The sequence below is a fragment of the Trichosurus vulpecula genome, chromosome 2, assembly GCF_011100635.1.
Source record: "Trichosurus vulpecula isolate mTriVul1 chromosome 2, mTriVul1.pri, whole genome shotgun sequence".
NCBI classification, from domain to species: Eukaryota; Metazoa; Chordata; class Mammalia; order Diprotodontia; family Phalangeridae; genus Trichosurus; species Trichosurus vulpecula.
The window spans coordinates 380,482,189-380,509,041 of NC_050574.1; the positions used below are offsets into that span (position 1 = coordinate 380,482,189).

General features: G+C 35.5%; 1 protein-coding gene across 1 annotated transcript in view; it reads right to left on the minus strand.

Moving 5' to 3' along the window:
• DSCAM (DS cell adhesion molecule) overlaps positions 1-26,853 on the minus strand; it is a 776,379-nt gene that overhangs the window by 299,458 nt on the left and 450,068 nt on the right. The window contains exon 11 of the mRNA XM_036744150.1: positions 13,908-14,081. Coding sequence (XP_036600045.1) covers positions 13,908-14,081 — 174 coding nt within the window. The remainder of the gene's footprint in view (positions 1-13,907; positions 14,082-26,853) is intronic.

Consider the following 26,853-nt stretch of genomic DNA (forward strand, 5'->3'; position numbering starts at 1 on the left):
TCTAAAGAATTAAAAAAAATGTATTTACATCAACCTTTCAACAATTAAATCTATAACCCAAGAGAATCAAAGAAGAGGTCATTTTTCTAATCAATATTTCTAATATAATGGAATTATCAAATAAATATGAGATATTATCTTTATCTACATTACAGATTGTAATCTGAAGTAGCGTGTTTTAGGATGACACAACTAAGAAATTGCTAGATCAATGCATTTTTCCAACACTTTGTCTTAATGCCAAGGAGTACAATAAATTCTGACTTATCAAAAGCATCTTATTAGGAGAGGCAAATTTCACTTAAAATGAGACTACAATAAATGCAATTACACTTGGATCTATTTCCCAAATGGTATCACACAGAATCTCAAGTTGTAATTTCAATTATTTAGAATTATATGTTTCACATAAGGCCATTTGTTCAAAGCATTTCAGATTATAAGGCCCACTATTTCCAGTCAATCCACTGCCAAATATTATAAAAGTGGTAGTATGATACTAGGTCCTCGTCTACCACAATGATCCCACTTAAAAGCATATTTTAATTTAGTTCAAATCTGGGTTTTACAACTACTGGTGGCAACATTTAAAATGTCAAAAAGAAGCCATTTCTTTTAGTTTCCTTGTAGCTCTTTATTACTTTTCTCTACCTACTTTGAAATCAAGTCCCATGCTCAGGTTAAAGTACACTGATTTAATTTTAATTGAAAACTAGAAATTACAAAAGGAAAAGATTCATTTCATATCTCTATTTGTCCTAAGAATTTTCTGAAGCTTTGACTTCTGAGTCTGCTACAAGTCAGGTTAGATAAGTATCTGGTAATCTTGCCCAACCACCTTTCAGGATGGTTTATAAGAAGCTCTTGTTTTATCAAGTGCTTAAAATTAGAACTTGTCCATATTATATATCAAGCACTATATAAAACGTTGGCTGTCATGATTTTCAATGCTCTATTCTGTTTTAGTTGTGACTACTATATAATACCTTAAGTGTTTTCTTATATCATGCAAATTGTATTAACTATCTTTATGTTCTGTGAAAACGTTCAGGGAATTGAGATGGATCTTGCTCTGCCAGCATCAGAACAAACTCCTTTAAGTTTCTGCTTGGGCCAAAAATCAGTCCTCCACCTAGAATCTTAGAGTGATAAATTTTAACAGCAATGACTTATAACATTGAACCCAGTACACTTTGAGCTAAACTATAACAGGTGTGAATTTGAACTGGCATAGCTGTATATGTATTTTCTAATACTGTTAATACTTATATTGTGAACTTGGTTAACACCAATATATTTAGAAAAAATGACTTTTCTTGTAATTTAGATATTATTAGGTTATAAATTCAATTGTTAAAGAGTTGTATAAAAGCTGCTATGTCAAGCATATTATTAAGTAAGATTATAATAATAGTTTCAAAAATTTCTTCACTGTTTTATCTGACAAGATGTTTGAGATCTGCTATTTGACATGGTTATAAATTTGTTTCAGTTCTGCTGTTGATAAAAGTTTTATAATGCTTAAACCTGAGAGCTATAAGATCTAGAGCTGGAAGAGCTAGTTTCATATCTAACTACAGTGGGAAATTTTATAAATCAGTTCAAATTATAAATCAGCTTATGTTAAGGAATTAAGCTGCTCCTAAATGTGCTTAGCTAAATTAAAGCCATGTGTGATAGGATGATTTTCTGTGTAAAGTACTTTGGAAATACATCTGACTGAACTAATATCATCTGATTAGTACTGAATTTTGGTTCATGCAGTTAATTTAAATTCATAATATTGTGAATTACCATGTTTCTGAATTTTCTTCTATTGTGAAATTTGGTAAACTACTGTATCAGATATGCTATTAGCAATGCAGCTTCTCTCTTAAGCTGGATGTTGCTGGATTATAGACTGAACCATTATCAGAAAAAGCATTTGAAAACTGTTACGTTATTATATCAACCCTGCTGATCATGTGTTATAATATTCTGAAGTACTGTAATTTAAGAAACTGGAAACTTCCAGGTTTCCCAATAGTAAAGAGGAAGTGTTATCTGAAATTATTTGTCTATCTCTTATAAAAAACTGTGAAACTATTGATTAAGTTATTAGGGGTTATGATGTTAATGTTCAGTAGCTCTATGAAAGAATTTGTGCATTGCTCCACTTAGAAAACTAAATCCTGCCCCCCACTGCAAACACTCTTTGATGAGAGGGGGAAGTAATTAGGAATTTGTTTACAATATAAGATTTTTTTTTGTGAATTTTGAAGTTATATCTGGATTAGTCTATACTGATGTTTCATCTTTAACAACTTAGTCTTAACAGACCACAGTCTCAGAAATATATTTTTGTTTTAAAGGATTAGTAAACTGTCATGTATTCACTATGTGAACTTATGGAATATTTTATTAAATTCTAATAACTGCCTTTCTACGTCAGTTTGAATTTCAAGTTGTATTTGAGAAAGAGTAATACTAAAAGAAAAGAATGTTAGGTAGAATCTTTTGTATCATTTTAGAAAGCCTGATGACTTTTTGTTTCCTAGCTAATTTGTTGCAACAACTAGAGAGTGTTGATAACAACTGTATCCAATCCTGTTGTGATTAATGAGACTGTTTTCTGAGGTGAAATATTTTGGGACTGTGAATTTTCTTTTTAAGTTTCATTTTCAGGTTTGTCATGTCTTTGAGCCAGTGTTTCCGTCAGTGAAAATGATAGTAGCTCAATGGAAGTGAAGTCTATAGATGGCCAGTGTATATCTGTCCCCAGAAAAATGGTTGGAGTGGGACCAGGAGGAAGGGATTCCTTGGGAAGGCTAAGGTATGACCCTCTTGATTCAGTTTCCCATATAAGAAATCTTCCTGCCTGGTTAACTCTGGCCCTGTCTGTGGCATCCCATTATACACTTGGTTGTTTGTACTATTCTCACTTGAAATCAAATGGAATCAGGGAAGCTTTATCCTGTTATACATATATTGAGTCATTCTGTGCCCCTGGACTTTGGCTTGGAAGACCAGTAATGATACTGCTATAGTCCTAACCTGCTTCTTCCTCTCATAGCAAAATTTCTACAACCAGGGCAAGTTAACCTATAGTTCCATCTTCATACAATTGTTGTTGCAGAACCTTAGTACCTCCTATTGTTTTTAATCTGAGGTTATAGTCATTCCCACATCCTAAACACCACATAAATGGGTATTTGGCCTTGTTGTGTGTCTGTTTATAGCTATATTCTCATGCATAAGACAAGGTCCTTAGATTTTTCAAAATGTTATGGGAGTTATTAGACAATGGTATAAGAGTTTGTGGGATCAGAATATAGAGCTATTAATTAGTTTGTCATAAAATCAGAAACATCATTGTTTTGAAAAAAAATTTCAGAGCAATCAGTTTTTTTTAAAGGAGAGTAATTTATGGAATATCTTATGCTTCCTCACAGAAAAGTCAATTTTTGCTCAGGTTTGTCATTTATTTGGGATTAACACCTGTGTATTGAGCATGTCCTAAAGTGCAAAAGTGTTTTTAAAATTCATGTCTTTTAAGTGAATTTATTTGTGTACTAGAGGTTTCTTTCTGTAGCAAGGTTGAGCCTGATAGCTCCCACCCTTGATGGACTGGTGACCTTTTCAGCTAGCTCCTTGTGTGCTTGGACTCTCTCCTTAGACTAGTAGTATCATTTTCCTATTTATACTTTTCAGATGTTGCCTTGGTTGTTCAGGAAAACTTGGGACTAAGGGGACTAACACAATCATAGTCCAGAGTGCATTAAACTCCTTGACACCTCCCTTGATTAATGAAATTTATCTTGAGTGGAAAGGGGGAATGTTGAAGGTAGTTGGCTATGAACTGACCTTTCCCTCTCCCCTGCCCTGACCCCATAGCCAAAGACTGCCTGAGGATGATCAATCTGATACAAACCATGTAAAAGCAGTTCTGTGGTTTCTTTCAAAACCATAGAATTGTTGCACCTGGGGACCACTATTCTAGACAGATGTCACCATTCTCTGAGCCTCCCCATCTTTCTCTGTGGACTTTTGATGATTTTGTGAAGCAACTCATGTAACAGTTTCTTGAGACTATTGAAGAGTCCCTTGCATGCACTTTGTATGCATTTCATGTCTCACATTGTAATTCTCTTGCTTGATTAAAGACCCTTGCTACTGCACCCTTTGTAGTCTTCTATTTTGGTTTGACATTCTCAAAGTCCAGGTAAAACTATTCAAGGACTCTAGGGGAGAGACTTTTAAAACTGGGGTTAAACGCCTGTCGACTTTGTATATGTTTTATATTTACTTATATGGATACATCTCTTTATACCTAGAGAATGTAAGTTTCATGAAGGAAAGGAGTGGTTTCTTTTTGACCTTGTATTCCTAGACCCTAGCACAATACCTAACAACACATAGTAAGCACTTAACACGTGCTTATTTGACCAAGCATTTATTTATTTATTTTTCTAAAAAAAATTAGCATTTCATTTTTCCCCAATTACGTGTAAAAATAATTTTTAACATTCTTTTTTAAAAACTCTGAGTTCCAAATTCTCTCCCTTCCTCCCTTTCCACTCCTCTCATTGAGTAGTCAAGCAATTCAATGTAGGTTACACATGTGTAGTAAAGCAAAACATATTTCCATATTAGTCAGTCATGTTGTGAAAGAAAACACAGACCAAAAAAAAATTCAAGGAAAATAAAGAAAGTTAAAAAGTATGCTTCAATCTATTCAGACACCATCAGTTCTTTGTGCGGGGATGGATAGCATGTTTCCTTGAAAGTCCTTCAGCATTATCTTGGATCATTGTATTGCTGAGAATAGCTAAGTCACTCAACAGGTCTTATAATATTGCTGTTACTTTGTTCACAGTACATTTTACTTAGCAACAGCTCATGCAAGTCTTTCCAGGTTTTTCTGAGAGCATCCTGCTCATCATTTCTTATAGCACAATAGTACTCCATCACAACCACATAGCACAACTTGTTCAGCTATTCCCAATTGATGGGCATCCCCCCAAATTTCCAATTCTTTGCCACCAGAAAAGAGCTGCTATATTTTTGTACATACAGGTCCTTTTCCTTTTTTGACCAAGTACTTAAATGACTATCATGTAGAAGATATTTGTTCTGCTTGGTCCTAGAGGGCAAAATTAGGAGGATTGAGTTAAATAAGAAAGGCAGACTTGGGCTCAGTTTAAGGAAAAATTCAGAAACAATTAGAACAGTGCAAACATGATAGTTGATGGTGGAAAGTTTTACTATTATTCTGAGCTAGAGGGTCTGAATCCTCTTACCATCTGCATACCTAGCATGCAAAGCACTTGCTTTTCTGGGTTTTAGTTTCCTCATTTTAAAAATAAACAGGGTTGGACTAGGCTTGGGGCTCTTAAGTATTTTGTGCATGTTGTTGGACTCATTTAGCAGTCTGGTGAAACATATAGACTCTTTTCAGAATAATGTTTTTAAATGCATAAAATGACCTACTTAGGATTTCAAAGAAAACCAATTATTTTGAAAAACCGTTATCATTTCCTTTATCTAATTCACAGACTCCAGGTTAAGAACTCCTGGTCTAAATGATTTCTAAGATCCCTTTCTATTTTGGGAAATGCTAACTAAAAGGTTAAAAAAACCAGCTCAATATTATTCCATTATAATTATTTTTTCATTTTTTAAAGAAAATCTAGACTATAGTTAGATTTTAGGATTTCCTAAGACTCCTTAGTAACTTAAAACAATTTTTTTCTGCTTAAGGAATTTTAGGCTTTGTGTATGAGAAGCAGTGGAATATAAATATCTTGAGGGCATGGATTCTGTATCATTAAGACCTACCATAGTGTATTGCAAATAGTAGAACCTCAATTCATGTTGGTTAAACTTATTTGTTGAGAACACTGAGTAGAGGTCTATGTTATCATTTCATATCGTATGACAATATAACTCAACATAAGTGTGTAGGATGAAATAACAAAAGAAAATCATTATGGAAACAGATTCATAAAAAAGAAACCTTGGTGCCTTATGTGATAAGCCCTTTGTTATTTAATCATATCCTATTTTAAATAGGCTTTATTTCCCTCACCCCCATTCAATTTGAAGAAAACAGTACAATCAACCACCCACTGATAGTAGAACATCTCTGCTTCTCTCTATAAAGAGACTATTAGGGTGAATTTGCAGAGTTTGGAAAATGTATTAGGTATATTCAATTAATACAAAGAAATCCCATGGAGTACTGATACAAGAAGTGGATAAAGTGGCTTAGAGAGCTGTTTAATTTGAGGATTGATAGCTTAGGACATGAGTAAAGAACAGGATTGATATGAACATCTGGAAAACACAGACAGACATGGATTATTTTTGAAGAAGATTACAGACTATCAAATGCCAAGAATACAAAATTGATTATAGGTGATGTGAAAGGGCCAGAATGCTATCCTAGAGCTTTAGCATTCTACTTAGCTGTATTTCAGAAACAATAAATACTTTATTGGCTATTCGATTAAAATTCATACTTAATGTAGTACGTGCACATATTCATGCCAATACATACACACATTTTATGCTTGTAATAATAATGGGAAAATCTGATGCAGATATCAAGGGAATTAATCTTGTGTGTGAATATGTTCATATGTGCACACCTGTGCACATGAGTATAAACTATGAATATGAGCTTCTGTATTTGTTATCTGAAAGCCAGATAATTTTTCATTAGTTTCAAAAAGTAACCGACTCTAAAGAACTTCCTGCTTTGATTTGATAAGGTTTTTTTTTAATTACAGTAGAAAATAGATACAGAAACCACTTAGACCCTGTGCAGAACTGACAGCAAAATAAGTTGCTTTTCATTATGGGTACTGAACCACAGAAATCTGCAGTAAATATACAGAATAGATGCAGGACAAGAATCAAATATCATTTAACTATTTGAGAGGAACATTAATGACAATCTACCCTGTTGTAAAAATTTCACTTGAAATGTCTAACTGCTTAGGAATTCTTTTACCATGAAGAGGCCACATTTCTCTATGCTTTATGGATTTCTAAATCTAGTGGAAGAGACCTTTTCTGAATGTGAGAGCTTTAACTGACAGATAGTTACCTAATGGACCTGGTGGCTGCCAAGTGAAGGATCCTCTCCTAATGTGGGTAGGGACTGAGTACCATCAGCCAGAAATCCACCCTATAGTCTTTGACCCAGTGGTTCCACTTCTTGCTGAGCTCAGAGGCAGGAGAAAGAAAGTAGATTTGGGCAGAGATGGGGGAACTCCCACCAGTGCTAGGATAGCTCCTTGTTTCTCTCCTATCAATGTTCTGGGATGAAGAGGAACTCCTTGCCTTGAGGGAGAAGGAGCTATTATGGAAGCTGTCTCCAGAAACTGAGGTTGTTTCTGGACAAGTTCAGACAGAAACCTCAGGAGTCCTTGGAACAATAGCTGCTGAGGGGTGGGTCTAATGAAGTCAATACTTACTTCTATATTGTGGGGGAACTCTGAAGACTTATTTCAGCAGAGTCATCTAAATTTTTTGGATCCTTTAGAGGAGGAATGTTCTTTGTTGCTTTTTAAGTGGCTGAGATGGGTTTCTGTCTATACCAGGCCTTATAAAGATGAGTTTCTCTTGCAGTTAGCTTGCCAGGGGGATCTCTGGGGCAAAGGAGTGAAATTTCTAAAGGAAATGGATTTAATAGATTAGAGGTCTATAGCCTCCCCAAAGCCTATGATATCCCATGCCCAGTCAATCTCAGGAGCAATTTGATCTTGCCATCTGGACAGAGCCCCACCAGAATGATATGTCTTTATTGACATTACAGCTGTGGGCTGATCAATAGGAGGTTGGAGGCAAGACTCTGGGACAGTTGTGGCTCAGGAAGTTGTGATCTCAATTCTAATAGGGATTCAGGGAATGGGGAGAGGATTCACAAAGGCCATCTCCATTTAGCGAGGTGGACAGAGGGGGAATAATATCATCCTCAAGAGAGAATATAGCTCTTAAAATGTGGGGTTCACAAGAAATCTATTGTTAGCCAGGTTTTGGGAGTGTTAATAAAGGTCAGTAGGGTCCTATCAACCCTACTCAGGCCTGAGAAATCTTCTAAAGCACCTGCTCCATTTGGATCATTCAGGGAAGGCTACAGAGGGCAATGCATGGAGGAAAGCTGTATTATAGGCTCAGTTTCTTGGCAGGCTATTTCAACAACTTCTAGGGCCAAATGGAAAACTTAGAATTACCCAAGCTAGACCATGTAGTTAACATCATATAACATCAAGTGGTATATATGTGTGTATGTAAAAGATGTCTTCTCTAGTGATTGAGGTGAAGGGAGCTGGGGTTCTTCCACATGCCAGATCTCTACGACCCTGTAGTACCTGCCAGGAACCAGGCAGCTTATAGTGGACAATAGGGAGTTGCTATGCCTGATCTTATCGATGTTTTCAACTAGGTAGACCAGTCTCAGGAGATACCCTAGGGATTGAGAGTTGTGGTAAGTCCTCCTAGGCTGCATGTCTGCAGTGTGAAAGAACTTAGAGGGAAGGAGCAGAGATCTTCATCTAACCTAGTTTCCTGGGTGCATAGAACTAGACAATTAAAGGCTCTCCTGTTTGGGGTCAGAACCAATGGAAGAATTTTGCTGGTGATGACAAATGAATACAGTTTGTGCAGAATGTCAACATGCTTAGGAGACATGAGAACATAGCCTCATGTTTTATAGAAAAAATTGAGTCCATTCATCATGAGCTCCTTCTTCTCCCATTTTCCTTCTCTCATATTATTCAAATGCCTTCTACCGCTATCTCATCCTTCACCCCTATCCCATAAGAAGAGGTAGCCTTGATTCTTACCAAGTCATCTCTTTCAAAAAGATTGTCTTCTCTGTTATCTATCACTTATATTCAATCTCTCTATGTCTACTATTTCCTTCCTTATAGTACATTCCAATGTCTCCCCCACCCTTCAAAGAAAAATCTCTTGATTGTTTCCACCCATATAACTATCATCCTCTATCTTTTCTACCCCTTGTGGCCAAATTCCTAAAGAAGGCTATATGCAATAGGTGCCTCCACTTCTCACTCTCTTCTTATCCTGTCACAATCAAGCTTCTGAACTCTACATTCAACTGAAACTGCTTTCTTTAAAGTTACTAATGATCTCTTAACTACCAATGGCATTTTCTTAATTCTTGCTCTTCATCTCTCTCCTGCTTTTGACACTTTTAAACATCGCTTCTCCTTGATGTTCTATCCTCCAGGTTTTAAGGACACAGTTCTGTACCAGTTCTCCTACTTAGCAGACCATTCTTCAGTCTCCTTTGCTGGCTTCTCAACCAGGTCATATTCTCTAACCATAGGTGTCCTACAAGACTCCGTCCTGGGCTCTCTTCTCTTCTTCCTCTCTGCTACTTCACTTGAAGACCTCAACAGTTACAATTTACTGATCTTTTCTATGATGATTCTCAAACCTACTTATTTTGCCCCAGTCTCTCTGCTGACATGAAATCTCAAATTTTCAACTTCCTTTCAGATATCTAAACTTAGATATGTCCAAAACTGAACTTATTTTCCCCCTTAAACTTTCCGACTCTCCAATTTTCCCCATTATAGTCAAGGATATCACCATCCTGTTAATCTTCCTGAATATCTTTATGTTCCAACCAAACTGGAAAATGTATCTTATTCTCACTTCCATGAATTTGTTCAAGTTGTTTCCTATTACTGAAATGCCCTCTCTGTTGAATTAAAATATCACTTCAGTAAGCTTTCCCTGATTCCCCTAGTAGGGAGAATATTTTCCCCTGAAACTTCACATAAAATTTTGTTTGGCAATTCCTTAATATGTCTATGTCACTTGTGTGTGTATGTGTGTGTGTGTGTGTGTGTGTGTGTGTATACACACATGTGTGTATGTGTATGTATATATGTAGATGTGTATATATGTAATATAATATCAGCTACATATACACATATAACATAGCACACACATATATTAGCTATGTGTGTGTGTTTGTGTGTGTGTGTGTGTGTGTGTGTGTGTGTGTGTGTGATCTCTAAACTAGGTTGTAATCTCTCTGGGACTGTGGACTGGGTCTTATCTAAATTTTGCATTTTCTTTAGCACTTGACCCGATTACCTGCAAAAAAATAGGTGCTTAACAAACAAAATAAATGCAACCAAGATTAGAAAGAAAGCAGAAAGCTGGGAAACAATTTTTATAGCAAATGTCTGATAAAGGCCTCATTTCTCAACTATATAGAAAATGGAGCCAAATTTATAAGAATACAAGCCATTCCCCAAATGATAAATGGTCAAAGGATATGAACAGGTAGTTTTTACATGAAGAAATCAAAACCATCCATAGTCACATGAAAATGTGCTCTAAATCATTAATGATTAGAGAAATATAAATTAAAACAACTCTGAGGTACCACCTCATACCTATCATATTGGCTAATGAGACAGAAAAGGAAAATGAAAAACGTTGGAGGGGATGTTGGAAAATTGGTACACCGATGCATTGTTGGTGGAGTTGTGAACTGATCCAACCATTCTGGAGAACAATTTGGGTATTATGCCAAAAAAGCAATCAAACTATGCATAATCAATACTACTACTATGTCTGTTTCAAACATATTTTTTAAAAGGGGGGGGAGGACCTACTTGTACAAAAATATTTTTATCAGCAATTTTTGTAGTGACAAAGAATTGGAAAACAAGGGGATGCCCATAAACTGGTGAATGGCTGAACAAGTTGTGGTATATGAATGTAATGGAATACTATAGTGCAGTAAGAAATTATGAACAGGTAGATTTCAGAAAAACCTGAAAAGACTTACATGAACTGATTCAAAGTAAATTGAGCAGAACCAAGAGAACACTGTACACTGTAACAGTGATCTTGTATGATAATCAACTATGAATAACTTAGCTATCCCCAGCAATACAATGATCTAAGACAATTCCAAAGGACTAATGAGGAAAAATCCTATTCACATCCAGAGAAAGAATTGATGAAAGCAGATTGAAACATACTATTTTCACTTCATTTTTCATAGTTTTTTCTTTCAGTTTGTTTCTTCTTTCACAATATGACTAATATGGAAATATGTTTTACATGATTGCATATATATAACATCTATCAAATTGCCTATCATCTTAGGGAGGGAGAAGGTGAGGGGGAAAATTTTACACTAAAAATTTTCAAATGAATCTTTAAATTTGTTTTTACATGTAATTAGAAAAAATACTATTTAATAAATATACATAGTATTGAATTAGAGGCAGTGGATTTAAACTACTCTTTTTAGATCAGAAAATGGGAGAAGAGAGGGTGATAGTTTGACTTGATGGCAGAGTCAATGGAGAGTATGCTTAAAATAGAAGAACATTAAGCAGGTATATAGGTTGAGTTCAAGAAATTAGAATAGCAGGAAAGAATGGAGATGCTTGAGCAAGAAGAGATTATTGGAGCCAATTCACAGAGAACATGGTAATTTTTTTTCAAAAGTACAAGGGAAGAGGATATTTTTAAAAGGGTTTTTTCAAACTTTTGTCAACCTGTAATCTTTTTTGCCTCCAAGAGGCTTTGCTACCTATATTACTATCCAAGCAAAACAAATAAAAATATCCAACCCTGATAAGTCTAGAGATGTCATAAACATAAAAGGGTGTTTCTGATGAAAAATATTTAAAAAATAGATGAGGCCAGAGTGATCTTTCCAGTATTCCCACTCAACTGTGGTTATTTTGTGAACTGATTAGAACTCCTCATTATTCCTCTTGGATGTCCAAGTTCCTAATATGGATAAAATCCACTGTTTTAACATGCTGACTTCTCTTATAATAAGCAGAAATTTTTGATTATTTAAAAAGGAAAATTCTGCAATCTCCTTCTTTTATGATTTTGAAATATAGCTTGCCTTTGGTGGCAGAGAGACTCTGGGAGAGGGACAATATTAATTACAAAGTAAGAAGAGGACTGATTGATAAACAATGAAAAAACCTATTTTAAACAAATGACCTCAACTAACCTTGTCCTGTACAATACAATGAAACTTAATGGAGCTAGGTGGTGAAATATATAAAGCACTGGGCCTAGAGTCAGGAAAACATAGTTCAAATCTTGCCTCAAAGCTTTTACTAGCTGTATGACTCCAGGGTCACTTAACCTCTGTTTGCTTCAGTTTCCTCATCTGTAAAATGGGGATAATGATAGCATCTACTTCCCAGAGTTGTTGGAATTACATCTATCTGTTTCTATTAATGTAGGCAATATAATTTTCCAGTTCAAGTTAAATTCCTGATCTTTAATGGGAAAGGGAGTGTCCTAAACTTAATCCAAAGTTTAATTTCCTTCCCACTAGATCCCATTTCCAATGAATACACATAGAAAATAACAAAGAAATCCATTTATCCAAATTAATAGCAAAACAGACACCAGATAGTATACATATGTGAGAACATATACCAGACAACACAGATTAAATGAGATATACTTTGGGGAGCAAGGTAACTCAGTTCAACCAAGAGAGTCCTGGATCTTATTCAAGGAGAAATTACTCAAGTCTCTAGTGTAGTAAACAGGCGACAGGGATATGATAAACTGACATCTTCTCTAAATTTCATTTCTTTCCAGAGTCTTTCTCTCCCTTCAGGAACTTGAAGAGATGTTGGAATGACATGTCTTCTCTCCTACGTTCACCAATTCCATCCTGCTGGCTGTGTGAATTTAGTAGTCAATATAAACCAATGAGGATGGCATCTATCCCTTTGAACCACAAATTACACAGAGAAAAGATAAGGATCTTCCTTACTCAAGGAAGGAGATAGTCCAGGGGCTTAAGGTAAGAATGTTAGCAGAAAATGCAACCCAGGCGTAGCAATTTTGGATACAGATGCTCTTAGTCAATATGTAGCTTATTATTTTCATTTTTCTTTTCTAAACCAACAAAGAAATAGATTTCTTGAGAGTAATTTTTACAGATAGATATAACAGTATTTGCTTGCTATAAAGTGGGATTCAATCAGTTCAATTTCAGAACCCATCATAAATTGATTTATCACTAAAATGCTGAAAGAATTGAATATAATGCACTCAACTTTAAAGTAGCCCAACAGCATGAATCCCAAGGATGATGCCAAAGTAAAGCTTTAGTGCATGTTTGACATTTGACTGCCAGGTGTATGGTTTCACAGTAAGCTTCAGAAGAAAACCTGTATGTGTTACATATGAAAAAAAAAATCATTTCACGTATAACAAGATATATAAAAATGGAACTTTGAAGAGAATTATTTCCATCACCAATTTATAAGATGTTCCTGTAATGATACCACTACAGTAAGACTGTCGGTGCTAAAGACATTAGATAAGACACATCTGTTAGATTTCTTGCAACCTATACCAGTCATTATTGTCAATGGAAATAGGAAACAAAACTTCTTAGTTTCGTAACATTTGTTCAGTTGTGTCTGACTCTTTGTGACCCTGTGAACCATCGCACATCAATATCATTCATGGGGTTTTCTTGGCAAAGACATTGGAATGGTTTGCCATTTCCTTCTTCAGTGGATTAAAGCAAACAGAGGTTAAACTACTTGCCTAGTGTCACACAGCTAGGAAGTGTTTCAGACCATATTTGAACTCATATCTTCCTGACTCCAGACCCAGCAGTCTAGCCACTGAGCCACCTTTCATAGCATTTAAGACATGCTAAAAGTGTAAAGTGTTAACATTTTACTAATTCTCTCTCTCTCTCTCTCTCTCTCTCTCTTTCTCTCTCTTTCTCTTTCTCTCTCCAGAAGCAAATATATATGGAGGGAGTTGGGGAACTGGGGAATAGATAAAGGGTGGGGACAAATGTATAAGTTACAAATGCATATCACAAGAAAACTTTTAGATATTTAAAAAAGCATTTTGTCTCTTACTTTTAACAGTGAGGTACATGGATTTGCTGACATCTGCTCCCACATCATTGCTGACCTTGCAGAGATAGTATCCACTATCCTCTTCTACAACATGTTTAATCAACAAAGAACCATTTGTGAGAACCTGGATGCGGCCATTTAAGACAATTGCTTGGAACTGAGGAACACCAGCACCTAGAATAGGATAAAAAAAGATGAGTCAAATGGAGATAAAATATAATGGTAACTTCAAAGTAGGAAGATCTATAAAACTGAATTTTTACATTAATATCATATCAGATGGAAATATCACACAGTAACCTAACTGGCTGTGTACCTACTCAAATAAAAATACTATGGAAAGAAATGCATTAGTTTGAAATGATAGTATTTCACAAGAAATCAGATAGTGAGAAAGATAGTCCACAGATAGTTTCTGGGTAAAAAGCCAAATTAAAAGTAAAATGGCTAATGTAATATTGAAACTGAATAATGAACATAAAAAGGAATAAAAATTGAAGAAGAATAGAAATAGACACCTCTCTTAGGCCCAAATGACTTTCTTATGATTAGAGGAAATAATTTTAACTGAATAAGGACACTTCAGGGATGCTGTATTCACAGGCCATGTTAAAGTTACAAGGAGCACGAGTACAAAATGCATGCTCTTTTGAACCGCATGTGAAAAACACTGAGTACCTATTAGGATAATTTCAATTCTATTTTTATTCAACAATAATTATTTAGACACAAATTGCAGAATTGAGTAGTAACAAAAGATAAAATAAACAAAAGATAAAATGACAAATCCAATAGCAAGAACATATTGACAATCTTTATAGTTGTGCTGTGAAAAGGTTTTCTTTGTCTTTTTAATATATTTATCATGTGTTCTGAAAACATCTCTGAACAACATCCTTTAAAATAAGTGTTAGTTTTTAATAAATTTGATGTTATCTGTTTTTATAAATATTATAAGGGGATTTATCTGGCCAATATTTGAAGGGTTTTGCTTGTTTTTGTTGGGAACAATTCCTTTGACTTGAAACCCATATTCTTTTTTATTAGGAAGGTCTAGGGAGAAGATTTAAATTTTATTTTGTCTTTAAATTGTCTTCCTAAAAGATTTCATGTTTCATTAAAAATGATTAATAGTTTATGTTTTATGTTGCCTGTTTTCCCAAATATGCCACCCCCTTTTTATTCTCCTAAATTCAGCCCTTATAACAAAGAATAAAAGAAAAAAGGAAGTAAAACAAAAACATCAAGCCCAACATATTTGCAATGTTTCACACCCATAGTCTCCTATTTCTGCAACATTTTATTTCTTTTTAAAAACTGTTATTATAGTCATTGTTCTGTTTATTTAAACATAGTTCTGCATATTATTTATGTGGCTTTATATATTATATACATAGTTCTGTTCAATTCACTCTGGATCAGTTTGTAAAGTCTTTCCAGGTTTCATTGAAACTAGCCCTTTTCATCATCCCTCATAATGCAATTTCCATTATATTCATATATCCTACTTAGCCATTTCCCAATTGATGGGCATTCTTTTAATTTCAAATTCTTTGACACTATGAAAAAGTTCTGCTATAAATATTTTGCACATATAGTTCCTTTTCTTTCTTGATCTTTTTGTGGGTATGTCTTGAAGTGGCATCTTTGTGTTTGAGGATAAGCACAGTTTAATGACTTTGGGGAATAGTTCCAAATTGTTTTTAGAATGGTTGGACCAATTCAGAGTTCCATTGACAGTATATTGACGTGTCTTTTTTTCTTATCTCCCCTCCAACAATTATAATTTTTGTTTTATTTTTCAATTTGATGGATGTCTGGTGAAACTTTTGGTTTGCTTTAATTTTCATTTCACTAAATAATAGTGATTTGTAGCACTTTTTCATAAGATCTTCATTGAAAACTGCTTATTCATAACATTTGACCATTTATCTTTTGCAGTAACAGTTCTTGTTCTTATAAATTTAAATCAATTCCTTTGCATATTGGTTATGTCTCTCATGTTTGCAAAGATGTGTGTGGGTAATTCTGCATGAATTCTCTTTTCATTAATTCATACAGGTATGCCCATGCTTCTTTGAAATCCTTATACTCTTTTTGCTTATAGTATAGTAACATTTCATGCACCACAATTCGAACAGCCAATCCGCAGATGATGGATATATGCTTCCTCTCCCCAACCCCTGCTCTTTGTTGTTATATTCATATGCTATAAATATTTTCTTGAAAACAGAATCTTTGCTTTTATTATTGACTTTCTTTGGGTATGTGCATAACATTGGGATATCTGGGTCAAAGGGTGGATCTATATTTTTCAAAGCATAATTCCAAACTAGATGCCATGTTCTATGTAAATTATTCTTTACATGTTTTAGTGTCATGTTTTAAAGAGAACACATTTTCCCCCATTGGGATATCAAGTAAAAGGGAATATCAGAGAAAAGCTGAAAAAACCAAAAGATCAAAAAAGAAAACTTGACTAAAGACCCAGCCCACAAAGAGATAAATCAACAGAGAAGATCATAAGACAGACAAAAGACTGAAAACAATTTCAAAAAGAAAACAAAGAACTTTGAACAAATATCACAATGAGCCAATAGTACCTAGTGAAAGAGAACATTCAGGAGATGCCCCAGAGATCAGTTGAGAGTAGCAAGAAACTCTAGGAAGAGGATGAAATTCATTTCCTACAAATTTTCAGTTTTTCAGGCATACAGTGATATAAAATTGATTCTGACTATTCTTACTATTTTAGTGATTTTAAATTTGTTTTGTTAATTTGATTTGTCCTTCCTCTCTTTTTTAATCTTATATTCATTTCGAACTTATTGTAGATAGTGATGGAAGTCTAATCCTAATTTCTACCATATTGCTTTGCAATACTTTATAGAGCTTTTTCCTAATTAATTCATGTTTTGGGGTTTGCAAACACTTGGTTAATGAACATGTTATTTAAAAAATATTCAGTGTGGCTTTTGTCTATATGCTTTCTATTTTTCAACCTGTACAAAGCTATTTTGATGATTTTTGAAGTAGATTAAAGTCTAGAAGTGTTATTCCTCCTCTTAAAAACTGAAAAACTATTTATCCTCTGATATATTTTGCCTCTTCAAATAAATTTGTCAGGATTTTGGCTAGATCTGCAAAGTATAGTTTTGGTTGATTTGGTATTGAACTAAATCTGTAAATTAATTTCATCATAATAATTTTATTATACTGCCATAGTTCATTCATGATGATTGTATATTGTTGTAGTTATTTAAATTGTCTTTCATTTAAGGAGTTATTTAAGGAGATATTATTATATCCATGCAGGTATTTGGAAGGTTTTGCTAAATTGAATCATATTTTTGCATTTATGTAATTAAAAAAATTACTTAACCACAATCTATTTTTTTCTCTTCTACATCTCATCCTATTGAAAAGAAAAGAAAAAGAAAAAGAAATTCCTCATGATCATATATGTATAGTGAAACAAAAAAATTCTCATCGGCTGTGTTAAAAATCACAAGGCCTTATTTTATATCCTGTATCCATCACCTCTTTGTTCCGGAGAAAGAATATTTTATCATTGATTTTGTGGAATCATGGATGGTCATTTTATTGAACAGATTTCTTATAGTTTTCAAAGTTGTTTGTCTTTACAATGTTATTGTAACCGTATAAATTTTTCTGCTGATACTGATCATTTTATTCTTCATTAGTTCATAAAAATCTCTAAACATTGTTTTAAAAAATAATAGTGATATTATGGTACTTCTCATATCACTCCAACATTTCATATAAGTCTTTCCATGTCTTTTTGAAATCACCTATTTCCTCAATTCTTGTACCATAAGAGTCCCATCACATTCACATACCACCATTTGTCAGGCATTTCCTTAATTGATGGACACTTTTAGTTTTCCACCATGATAGAGCTGCTGTATATATTTTATACATGTAGTACCATTCCCTCTTTCTTTTATCTTTTCTGAAAATAAATCTAGCAGTGGTATAACTAGGTCAAAGAGTTTAACAACTTTTTGTCACTAACTTTTGTATATACAGACAGTTTATGCTTTACATAAATTTGCATTATTCAAATTCAATTTTATGGAATTCATTCTGAAAGAAAATTAAAAAAATAACTTTTCAATACAGTTCTGTTCCCTCCCTCCCTCCCCCCTCTTTCTTTCTCTCTCTCTTTATCCCTCTCTCTTTCCCTCCCTCCCTCTTCCCCCCACCACACTCCACCAAAACACCCCAAAACCCTCCAAGTAAAGGCAGAAGCCAGTGGATCAGGGCTTGACTTGAGACATCTGACAGACAGAAGAGACTTTTGTCTGCTTCACCCATAGGCCAACATGTTTGGCCCCTGTGTCTTCTTTCAATCTACACTGGAGTACTACCAGTCTGTCCCCATTCCACTTGTAGCCTGTCCTCTCCTGTCAGTGTCCATGTCTGGCCCCATTTTGTGTGTCCCCATTCTCTGTCCCCCCTCCCATTTTCTGTCCTGGCCCCCATGTGTCTTTGAATAATGTGCCAGCCCCCTCCACTGGTGAACCTCCCTCTTCTTTACTCTTTTCATCCTTCCTTCCCTCCTTCACTTCCTTCATGTAGTCAGGAAAATTTGCACTATGTAAAAATCACTTTACCCAGAGGTCTGTGGAATAGTAGTATGCTTACATAAAATAAGAGTTGTCTGTAATTCTAAATTGCTTTTCAGAATGCTTGACAATAAGCACATCGAGTGCCTGTTTCTCTGCAACCTCTCCAACATTTACCATTTCTTTTTTTTTCAGCTTTGTCAATTGTTTGAGGTGGAATCTCAGAATTACTTTGGTTTGCATTTTTCTGATTAATATTGATTTGGAGCATTTTTTTCATGTGGCTATGGATAGTCTAGGTTTCTTCCCTTGAAAACTGCCTCTTTATTTATATTGTTTATCAATTGAGAGATTTGTTCTTTCTATAAAATTGAATAATTTCATGATAGGTCTAAATGAGATCTTCATCATTTAAATGAGATCTTTATCACTTAAACTTGCCTCAAAGAGTTTTCCCAGTTATTTTTTCCTTTTAATCTTAGCTTTTTTGGTTTGGTTTGCACAAAATCTTTTTTTTAAATTTTATGTTATCTTCTGTGATTCTATACTTACCTTTTTGAGCATGAATGTTATCCCTATCCATAGATCTGAAAGGTAATTTTTTATACATTTTTCTAATTTGTTTATAAAGTAACATTTTATATTTAGGTCACTATATACAATATCTTGGAAAACAGTGTGAGGGGCTGGTCTGAATCTAATTTCCTCCATACTACTCTCCAATTTTACCAGGAAATTTTTTTGTCAGATGATGAGTCTTTGTGTCTGTCATTTGATATGCTTCAAAGTTCATTTTGTCCTATATGTCATATATTTAATCTCTTTCAATATCAGTCTCCATTTTTTAATTCTTTTGTGAAACTAGTTTCTTGTAGATGATGGCTTATTACTATGTCAACTCCAGTGATTACAGTGGCATCTGTTCCTTCACCCTCAGGACCTTCAGCAGAGGCATTTCTACCACTGAGTGAATCATCAATGGTACCCTCTGTCCTACTGACCATATTCCCCTCCACCTCCAAGCACAGCCCATTCTTGATCTCCTGGATCCTGTCAATGTAGGAGAACATCTCTTCATGGCTGATGAGGTCCTTATAGATGATCAGGTGGCAGAAGGAGGGAGATGGTGGTGGTAGGGCTGCTTTATACCTTTGGTGTCCACCTGCCTGAGAAGCTGTGGCATGCACAATAGCCACAACCTGGTAAAACTGTTTCAGCAGAACAGCTAAACCAGGTTGAGGGGAACTGATGGGCCTTAAACCCATAGTTGAATTGGGTGGGTGACTACCTCAAGTATGTGAAGACATCCCCAGTAGAATAGGCAGAGGTGAACAATTTGTTCCAATAGGCCATGAAGGCTGATGAAAGAGGAACTGTGGCACATTTAGAGCTTGGTTAGACATAGAAGGCACCAAGGTCATCAACTGAATCATGAGTCATCCTATGATATTACCAGTCCTCTTGAGTTTTGTCTTGCCACTGGACTTTGATGACTTTGGAAGAAGAGTTAGGCCTATGACTTCAAGCAACTCTGCCTAACTTAAATCCAATTTGTTCATGAGTCAAAAGACATCAACCATACAATTTTACCATTTTACCTACTTTGACATCCTTTGGCAAAAGTAAGTGAGAAAGCAATAGGTGCAGATACAACGGGAGCTGTAGTCACAACCCTGCACCCTGGCGATCCATACCATAGCGTTGTCTGCTCACTGCACTGAAGCAACAGTAGGATTTGGCAGGCCCTTGGGTATCTGAGCAGCCTTTTTGAAGGACCACACTGCTTACTTCCTAGGGTGAGGAAGGGGCTAGAAAAGTTGCCTTAAAAATTGTCTGCTTCTCCTAACCTAATACTGGCCTGCTTACCATGACAGGAAGAGAATCTACCCCATAGTCAAAATACAAAAAAAAATGTACAAAAACTTGTGCAAAGATGATTCCATTCACCAATGGTACATGGAATATGCACATGCTTCTGGACAACATGAAATCTAGTAGATGTGAAAGACAAATAGCTATTGTTGTGAGAAAACTCAGCAGGTATCACACCCAAGTAGCAGCCCTCAGTGAAACAAAGCTAGCAAATGAAGACCAGCTTACCCAAGTAGGAGCTGGGTACATGTTTCTTTGTTTTTTGTTTTTTGGACTAGCAACAGTGACGGTGAGTACCATGAAGCTGGTATATATGTTTTGCAACAAAATCTAGTCAACAAGCTTATATGCCTCCCCAAAGGGGGAAATGCAGGCTTATGACAATGTGATTGCTACTTGCAGGCATATTATGACACCATCATCAATGCATACGCTCTCCCCATGATGATCCTTGATGAGGTCAAAGAAAAATTTTATGAATAATTGGAGACCCTCATCATCAATGTGCTGAAAGAGGACAAGCTTGTAATTCTGGGTGACTCTAATACCAGAGTAGGCACAGACTATCAGACATGGCAGAGAGTCCTTGGGAAGAATGGAGTTGGAAATAGCAATAGCAATGGTCACTTACTACTGAAAACTTGTGCATCCACCATCATCAACAATGTCTTCTGTTTGTCTAGATGCAAAAAACCTTCATGGACACACTCTCACTGCAAATATTGGCATTTAATAGACTATGTCATTATAAGGAGAAGAGACAGTAATGTGGGGTGCAGAGTACTGGACCAATTATAGACTTATCCTCTCCAAGCTAAACATTTTTATTCAATAAAAGTGGCAACTCCAAGGCAAAATAATGATTAGAAGACTTACTGTCAACAGATTATAGTGCTTTTCCATACCTGAACAGTTTGTTGCTAACTTGAAGAGAAAGCTGAGCCAACAAATGGTTGGCAACAGTGGAGGAGAAAGGGAGTGGGCAACTTTCAGAGAGTTAGTGCACAGCACTGCATTTACTCATCTGTGCCAGAACATTCACAAACATCAATAGTGGTTTGATGAAAGTGATGGGGAAATTCAAAGCTGTTAAGCAAAAAATAAAAATTCCACAGGGTTCACCAGCAGGATAGTTTATCCTTCTCTAAGAAGGAAGAGTTTAACTCAATCAAAAGTAAAGCTTAGAGAGATGCGAGATTCTTAGCTCAAGTAGTAAGGCAGAGGAAATTCAGTTTTACACTGACAGGAACAATTCAAAGTGCTTTTATGATGTACTGGAGGCTATTTATGGGCCAAGGGCTTATGATGCATCCAACTACTCAGCACTGATGGAGCCACATTGGTTAATGATGAGGATATGATCCTGGATAAATGGACTAAACATTTCCATAATGTTCTCAACAGAACATCATCAACCAATTCTGAAACCACTGACCATGTTCCTCAGGTTGACGTCAATCCCTATCTAGCCAAAACTTTCAACTGAAAAAGAGGTGTTGAATGTCATTGGTCTCCTATACTGTGTAAAAGACATGTTTATTCTGTTCTAGCAGATTGACAAGGCAGGGGGTCCACTGCTCATGCAAAAGCTGACTGAAATCTTCTGGGTTATATGGAAGGTTATCCTCTAGAATTTCAAGGATGCCACTATTGTCCATTTCTATAAAAGAAAAGGAAATAGGTTGTCTGGTGACAATTACAAAGCAGGGTGGTGGTAGGGATCTCTCTTAGTCATTGCTGGCTAGATTCGTGCCTGAGTGCTCCTTAACAGGCTGATCCTTCACTTGGCAGATGGTCACCTATAAGAGAGACATGGTGGCTTCAGAAAGGGCCAAGGAATGGTAGATGTAGTGTTTGCTGCCTGACAACTTTAGGAAAAATGCCAGGATCAGAACAGAGGTCTGTATGCAATGTTCCTCAATCTGACCAAGACCTTTGATACTGCCAATCATGAGGGCTTGTGGAAGATCATGGCAAAATTTGGTTGGAGAAGTTCTTCAGTGTTGTACACTAGTTCCATGAAGGCATGCTTGCCTGGGTTCTGGCTAATGGATAGTGCTCTTGTTCTTTCCCAGTCACCAGTAGAGTGAAGCAGTTCTGTGCACTTACTGCCATGCTTTTTAGCATGATATTTTCAGTGATGTTGTCAAATGCCTTCAATGAGCACTAAAATGACATCAAGTTCAGCTACTACACTGATGGCAAACTATTTAACTTGAAAAGGCTACAAGCCAAGACTAAAGTGGAGGGAGTGCTGGTGTGTCACTCTTTGTTTGCACATGACTTTGCACTCAGTGCAGACTCTCAAGCTGAGATGCAACAAAGTATGGATTGATTCTCTGCCACTTGCACTAATTTTGGCTTGACAAGACCAAGAAAACAGAGGCTTTCCACCAGCCAGCACCACATCATGCATATGTGGAACCATCAGTTACAGCAAATGGAGAAATTTTCAATGCTGTGGATAAGTTTGCTTACCTTGGGAGTATACTTTCTAGGGATGTACACATTGATAATGAGGTTAACACACACATTGCCAGAACTATCTTAGTGTTTGAGAGGCTCCAAAGGAAAGTGTGGTGGAGAAGAGGTATTAGACTGCTTACAGGTCTACACAGGTCTACAGAGCCACTGTGGTGACCTCATTGTTGTATGTCTGTGAAACCTGGGCAGTACACCAGAACCATGCCAAGAAATTGAATCATTTTCATTTGAATTGGCTTAGGAAGATTCTGAAGATCACCTGGCAAGATAAGGTATTGGACACTGAGGTCCTTTCTTGAGCTGAACAGCTAAACATTCAAACTCCACTGCAGAAAGTACAACTCTGATGGCCTGGCCTTATTGTTACGTTGTTCAAATGTCAAACATATGTTTGCCTAAAAGTCTATTTTATGCAGAGCTCCCACATGGAAAACACTTACATAGAGATCAGAAAAAGCAATACAAGGACACTGTCAAGATCTCTCTGAAAAACTTTGGATTCAATTGTGAGACATGGGAGTCACCGGCATAGGACCACCCAGCTTAGTTTGCCCAGATGAAAGAAGGCTCTGTGCTCTATGAGCAAAGCAGAAAATAAATATGATATGAAGAAATTTAGAAACACTCCAAATGTTCATGCAGACTATTTGTGCCTGACCTTGTGAGCTCATGTATTTCTGATCAGCCACAGTTGGACACATGGTATCTTGACCCTGATGTAGTGATATTATTCTGGTTCTCTTTGAATCTAAAGGACACCAACCAATATACTATGCAATTTGTTGCACACATGTTAAATACTGAAATTGTTTCATTGTCTATATTGTCTTTTAGGAAAATATAATTCCCCTGTTTATCTCTTTTAATTAAGCTATTTTTTGCTATTGTCTTATATGAAATAATAATCTCTAATCTGGATTTTTTGTGTGTTCATTTGTAATTTGCTTTGTAATTGTCACCAGACAACCTATTTCCTTTTCTTTTATAGAAATGGACAATAGTGGCTTCCTTGAAATTCTAGAGGATAACCTTCCATATAACCCAGAAGATTTCAGTCAGTTTTTGCATGAGCAGTGGACCCCCTGCCTTGTCAATCTGCTAGAACAGAATAAACATGTCTTTTACACAGTATAGGAGACCAATGACATTCAACACCTCTTTTTCAGTTGAAAGTTTTGGCTAGATAGGGATTGACTTCAGCCTGAGGGACATGGTCAGTGGTTTCAGAATTGGTTGATGATGTTCTGTTGAGAACATTATGGAAATGTTTAGTCCATTTATCCAGGATCATATCCTCATTTATTTCCACCCCTTATTTTACCTTTGAATTTTTATATTTCACATGTGTTTCTTGTAAGTGACATAGTGTTGGACTTTGCTTTCTAATCCTTTCTGCTGTCCTCTTCCGTTTTGTGAGCAAATTTTTCCTATTCAATTCTCACAGTTATAATTGTGTATTTCCTTCCCTTCTATTCTCTTATACTTTTTCTTTACTATACTTCAAATTCCCTCTTTATTACAGGTTCTTATTCCTGTTCTTTAAACCTCCTCTTCACTATCCCTTCTCCAAGCTAATATAACCTCACCTTATGCTCCCTTTTCCTCTCTCCCCATTCCTATTTGTATCATTCTTGAGAAGAATGTGCTATTATGCCAAATTTGGCATTCCTCCTTGAGAACACCTGTTTAAGCTATTCTTTATTTCTTTAAGGTCCATCTTGTTGTTGAATATATACAAATATTTATGTAGTTTAATTTTATAGATCTTTCATGTGTTTTGTAGTTAATTTGAGTGAGATTTCCTTTATATTGCATCTTGGATTTTGTTATTATATATAAATGCAATAGATTTATTGAGGTTTTATTTTGTATCCTTCAACTTTGTTGAAGCTTTTATCCTGATTAGTATCTTTACAAGTCACCAGCATTTGCCAAGTTAAAAAAAATCATCAGCAAAAAGAGATAGTCAGTCCTGAACATTTGCATATTTAATTTTTGCAACTTCACATTTCCAACTTCATGTCAGCAACTATGCTCATGTGCAGCTATGTGCAGTGGAGAAAAAAATGAGAGGTGCAATACATACAAGCGTGTGGAGTGCCTAGTATCCTACCCCACCTTTCCACTGTTCTTATTACCCTCCCATTGTGAAGAGATCTTTGTGAATTTGTTGCATTTTTTCATTGTTTGCCAATCCTATTATCCATCACAGCTTCAAGGTTAAACATCAGCTCACCTCTGCTATGATCCCATACTCCGAGACCCTTAAGGATCTTAAACAGCACATGAAACAGATGTTGCTGATGGATTATTTCAAGCTGGTACACCTTCATACTCTCCAATGCCATCCACCAGCGGTGAAGGACAGAGTGTTGGAGGAGATGTCAAGACTTCACCAATCTTGGCCAGTCTTGGCATCTTCTGAGAGCAACGACTAAAGTCCCAATAACCTCTTTCTTGGTTTTCAGAGGCTGTCCAAGGTAGAGAGCTTTACAGCAATATATTATACAGTACAACACCCTCACACTGTCATCTGACAAGGGAAGTTAAGATTTAGGTTAAAAATATTTTAGTTTTAAGAATTTTGTTTGCTGTGTAGCATTTATGGTACTATATACTTCATGTGTTATGAGAAGTGCTTGTTATCTGAAACCAATGTTTTTTTTTTTATTTTAATTGAGGTGTTAGCATGAAATGTCAGAATTCTAGGGAATTACTAACAAGAGAAAATGTTATCCATGTTACCAATTTAATTTCTGAACTGCATTTTATGGGTTATTTCATGGTTAACAAGTTAGGAAATGTGCATATTATCAGAAATAAGGTTTTGTTATAAAAACTGCATGCTGAAAAATAGATTTTCAGCAAACTCAAGTGAAATATTACAAGTTTTGGTAGTCATGGGAACCTAAACCCCTATTTCCCATAGGTTCAATCTATCAGTCTTTGTGTTTTTGCCTTTTGTGCCATTTTTAAGGAAGATTATCCCTATAAAGTTGAGAACTGACTAGTTTTATCTCCCTTTTGCTTATCTTTACTCCTTTAATTTCTTTCTTTTCTCTCTCCCTTTTGCCTGTCTTTACTCCTTTAATTTGTTTCTTTTCTATCATTTCTATTACCATCATTTCCAGTATTATATCAAATAATAGTGGGGAAAGTGGACATCTTTGCTTTCTCCCTGTATCTATTAGAAAAAACTCTAGTGAAGAAGTATCAAACTGTAAAAGAAATGGATTCTAGCAGACCTCATGTTGACTTGGAAAATCACAAACTAATATTAGCCATGCTACATTTTTATTTCTATTGCTAAACATTTCCAAATTAAGTTATAATCTGGTTCAGGTCATCTTCAGTAGTTTTGTTGAATATATGAGATCTACGGGCCATGAGTTTGATACCTCCGTTTTAGTGTAATCTCAATATCATACATAATTTTGGTTTTAGATAAATATATTATATGTTATTAAAAACAATCTCTCTGGGCCTATACTGTTTTTTCCTTCCTTCCTTCCTTCCTTCCTTCCTTCCTTCCTTCCTTCCAAGTAGGGCTTTTTCTTCATCAGTTGAGATAATCTTACAGTTTTAGGAGATTTATTTAAAATTTAATTGTGTTGGTTGTTCTCCTATTGTTGAATAATCCTCACCTTAGACATGATGAATGATTTCTTGGATGAATTGTAGTCAGTTTGATAAGATTTCATATTTTAAAAATTCAAGAGTTATTCATTAATTATCTTGTTCTATATCCTTCTGTGTTTTACACTTTCCTGATTTTGGTACCAGGACTACATTTGTCTCAAGAGGAGTCTTGAAGATAGCTTTCTTAATAAAATTTTAATAATAATTTTTGTGGTATTGGTATTAATTTTTCTTAAAAATTGTTCCTACATTCAGTGTATGTCTTTTTATAGGTTTGTTTCTGGTCAGTAACAGATTGTAGGGTTTTATTTTCTTATCCAATCTGTCAGTATTTTTTTTTTGCTTTATCACATTATGTAATC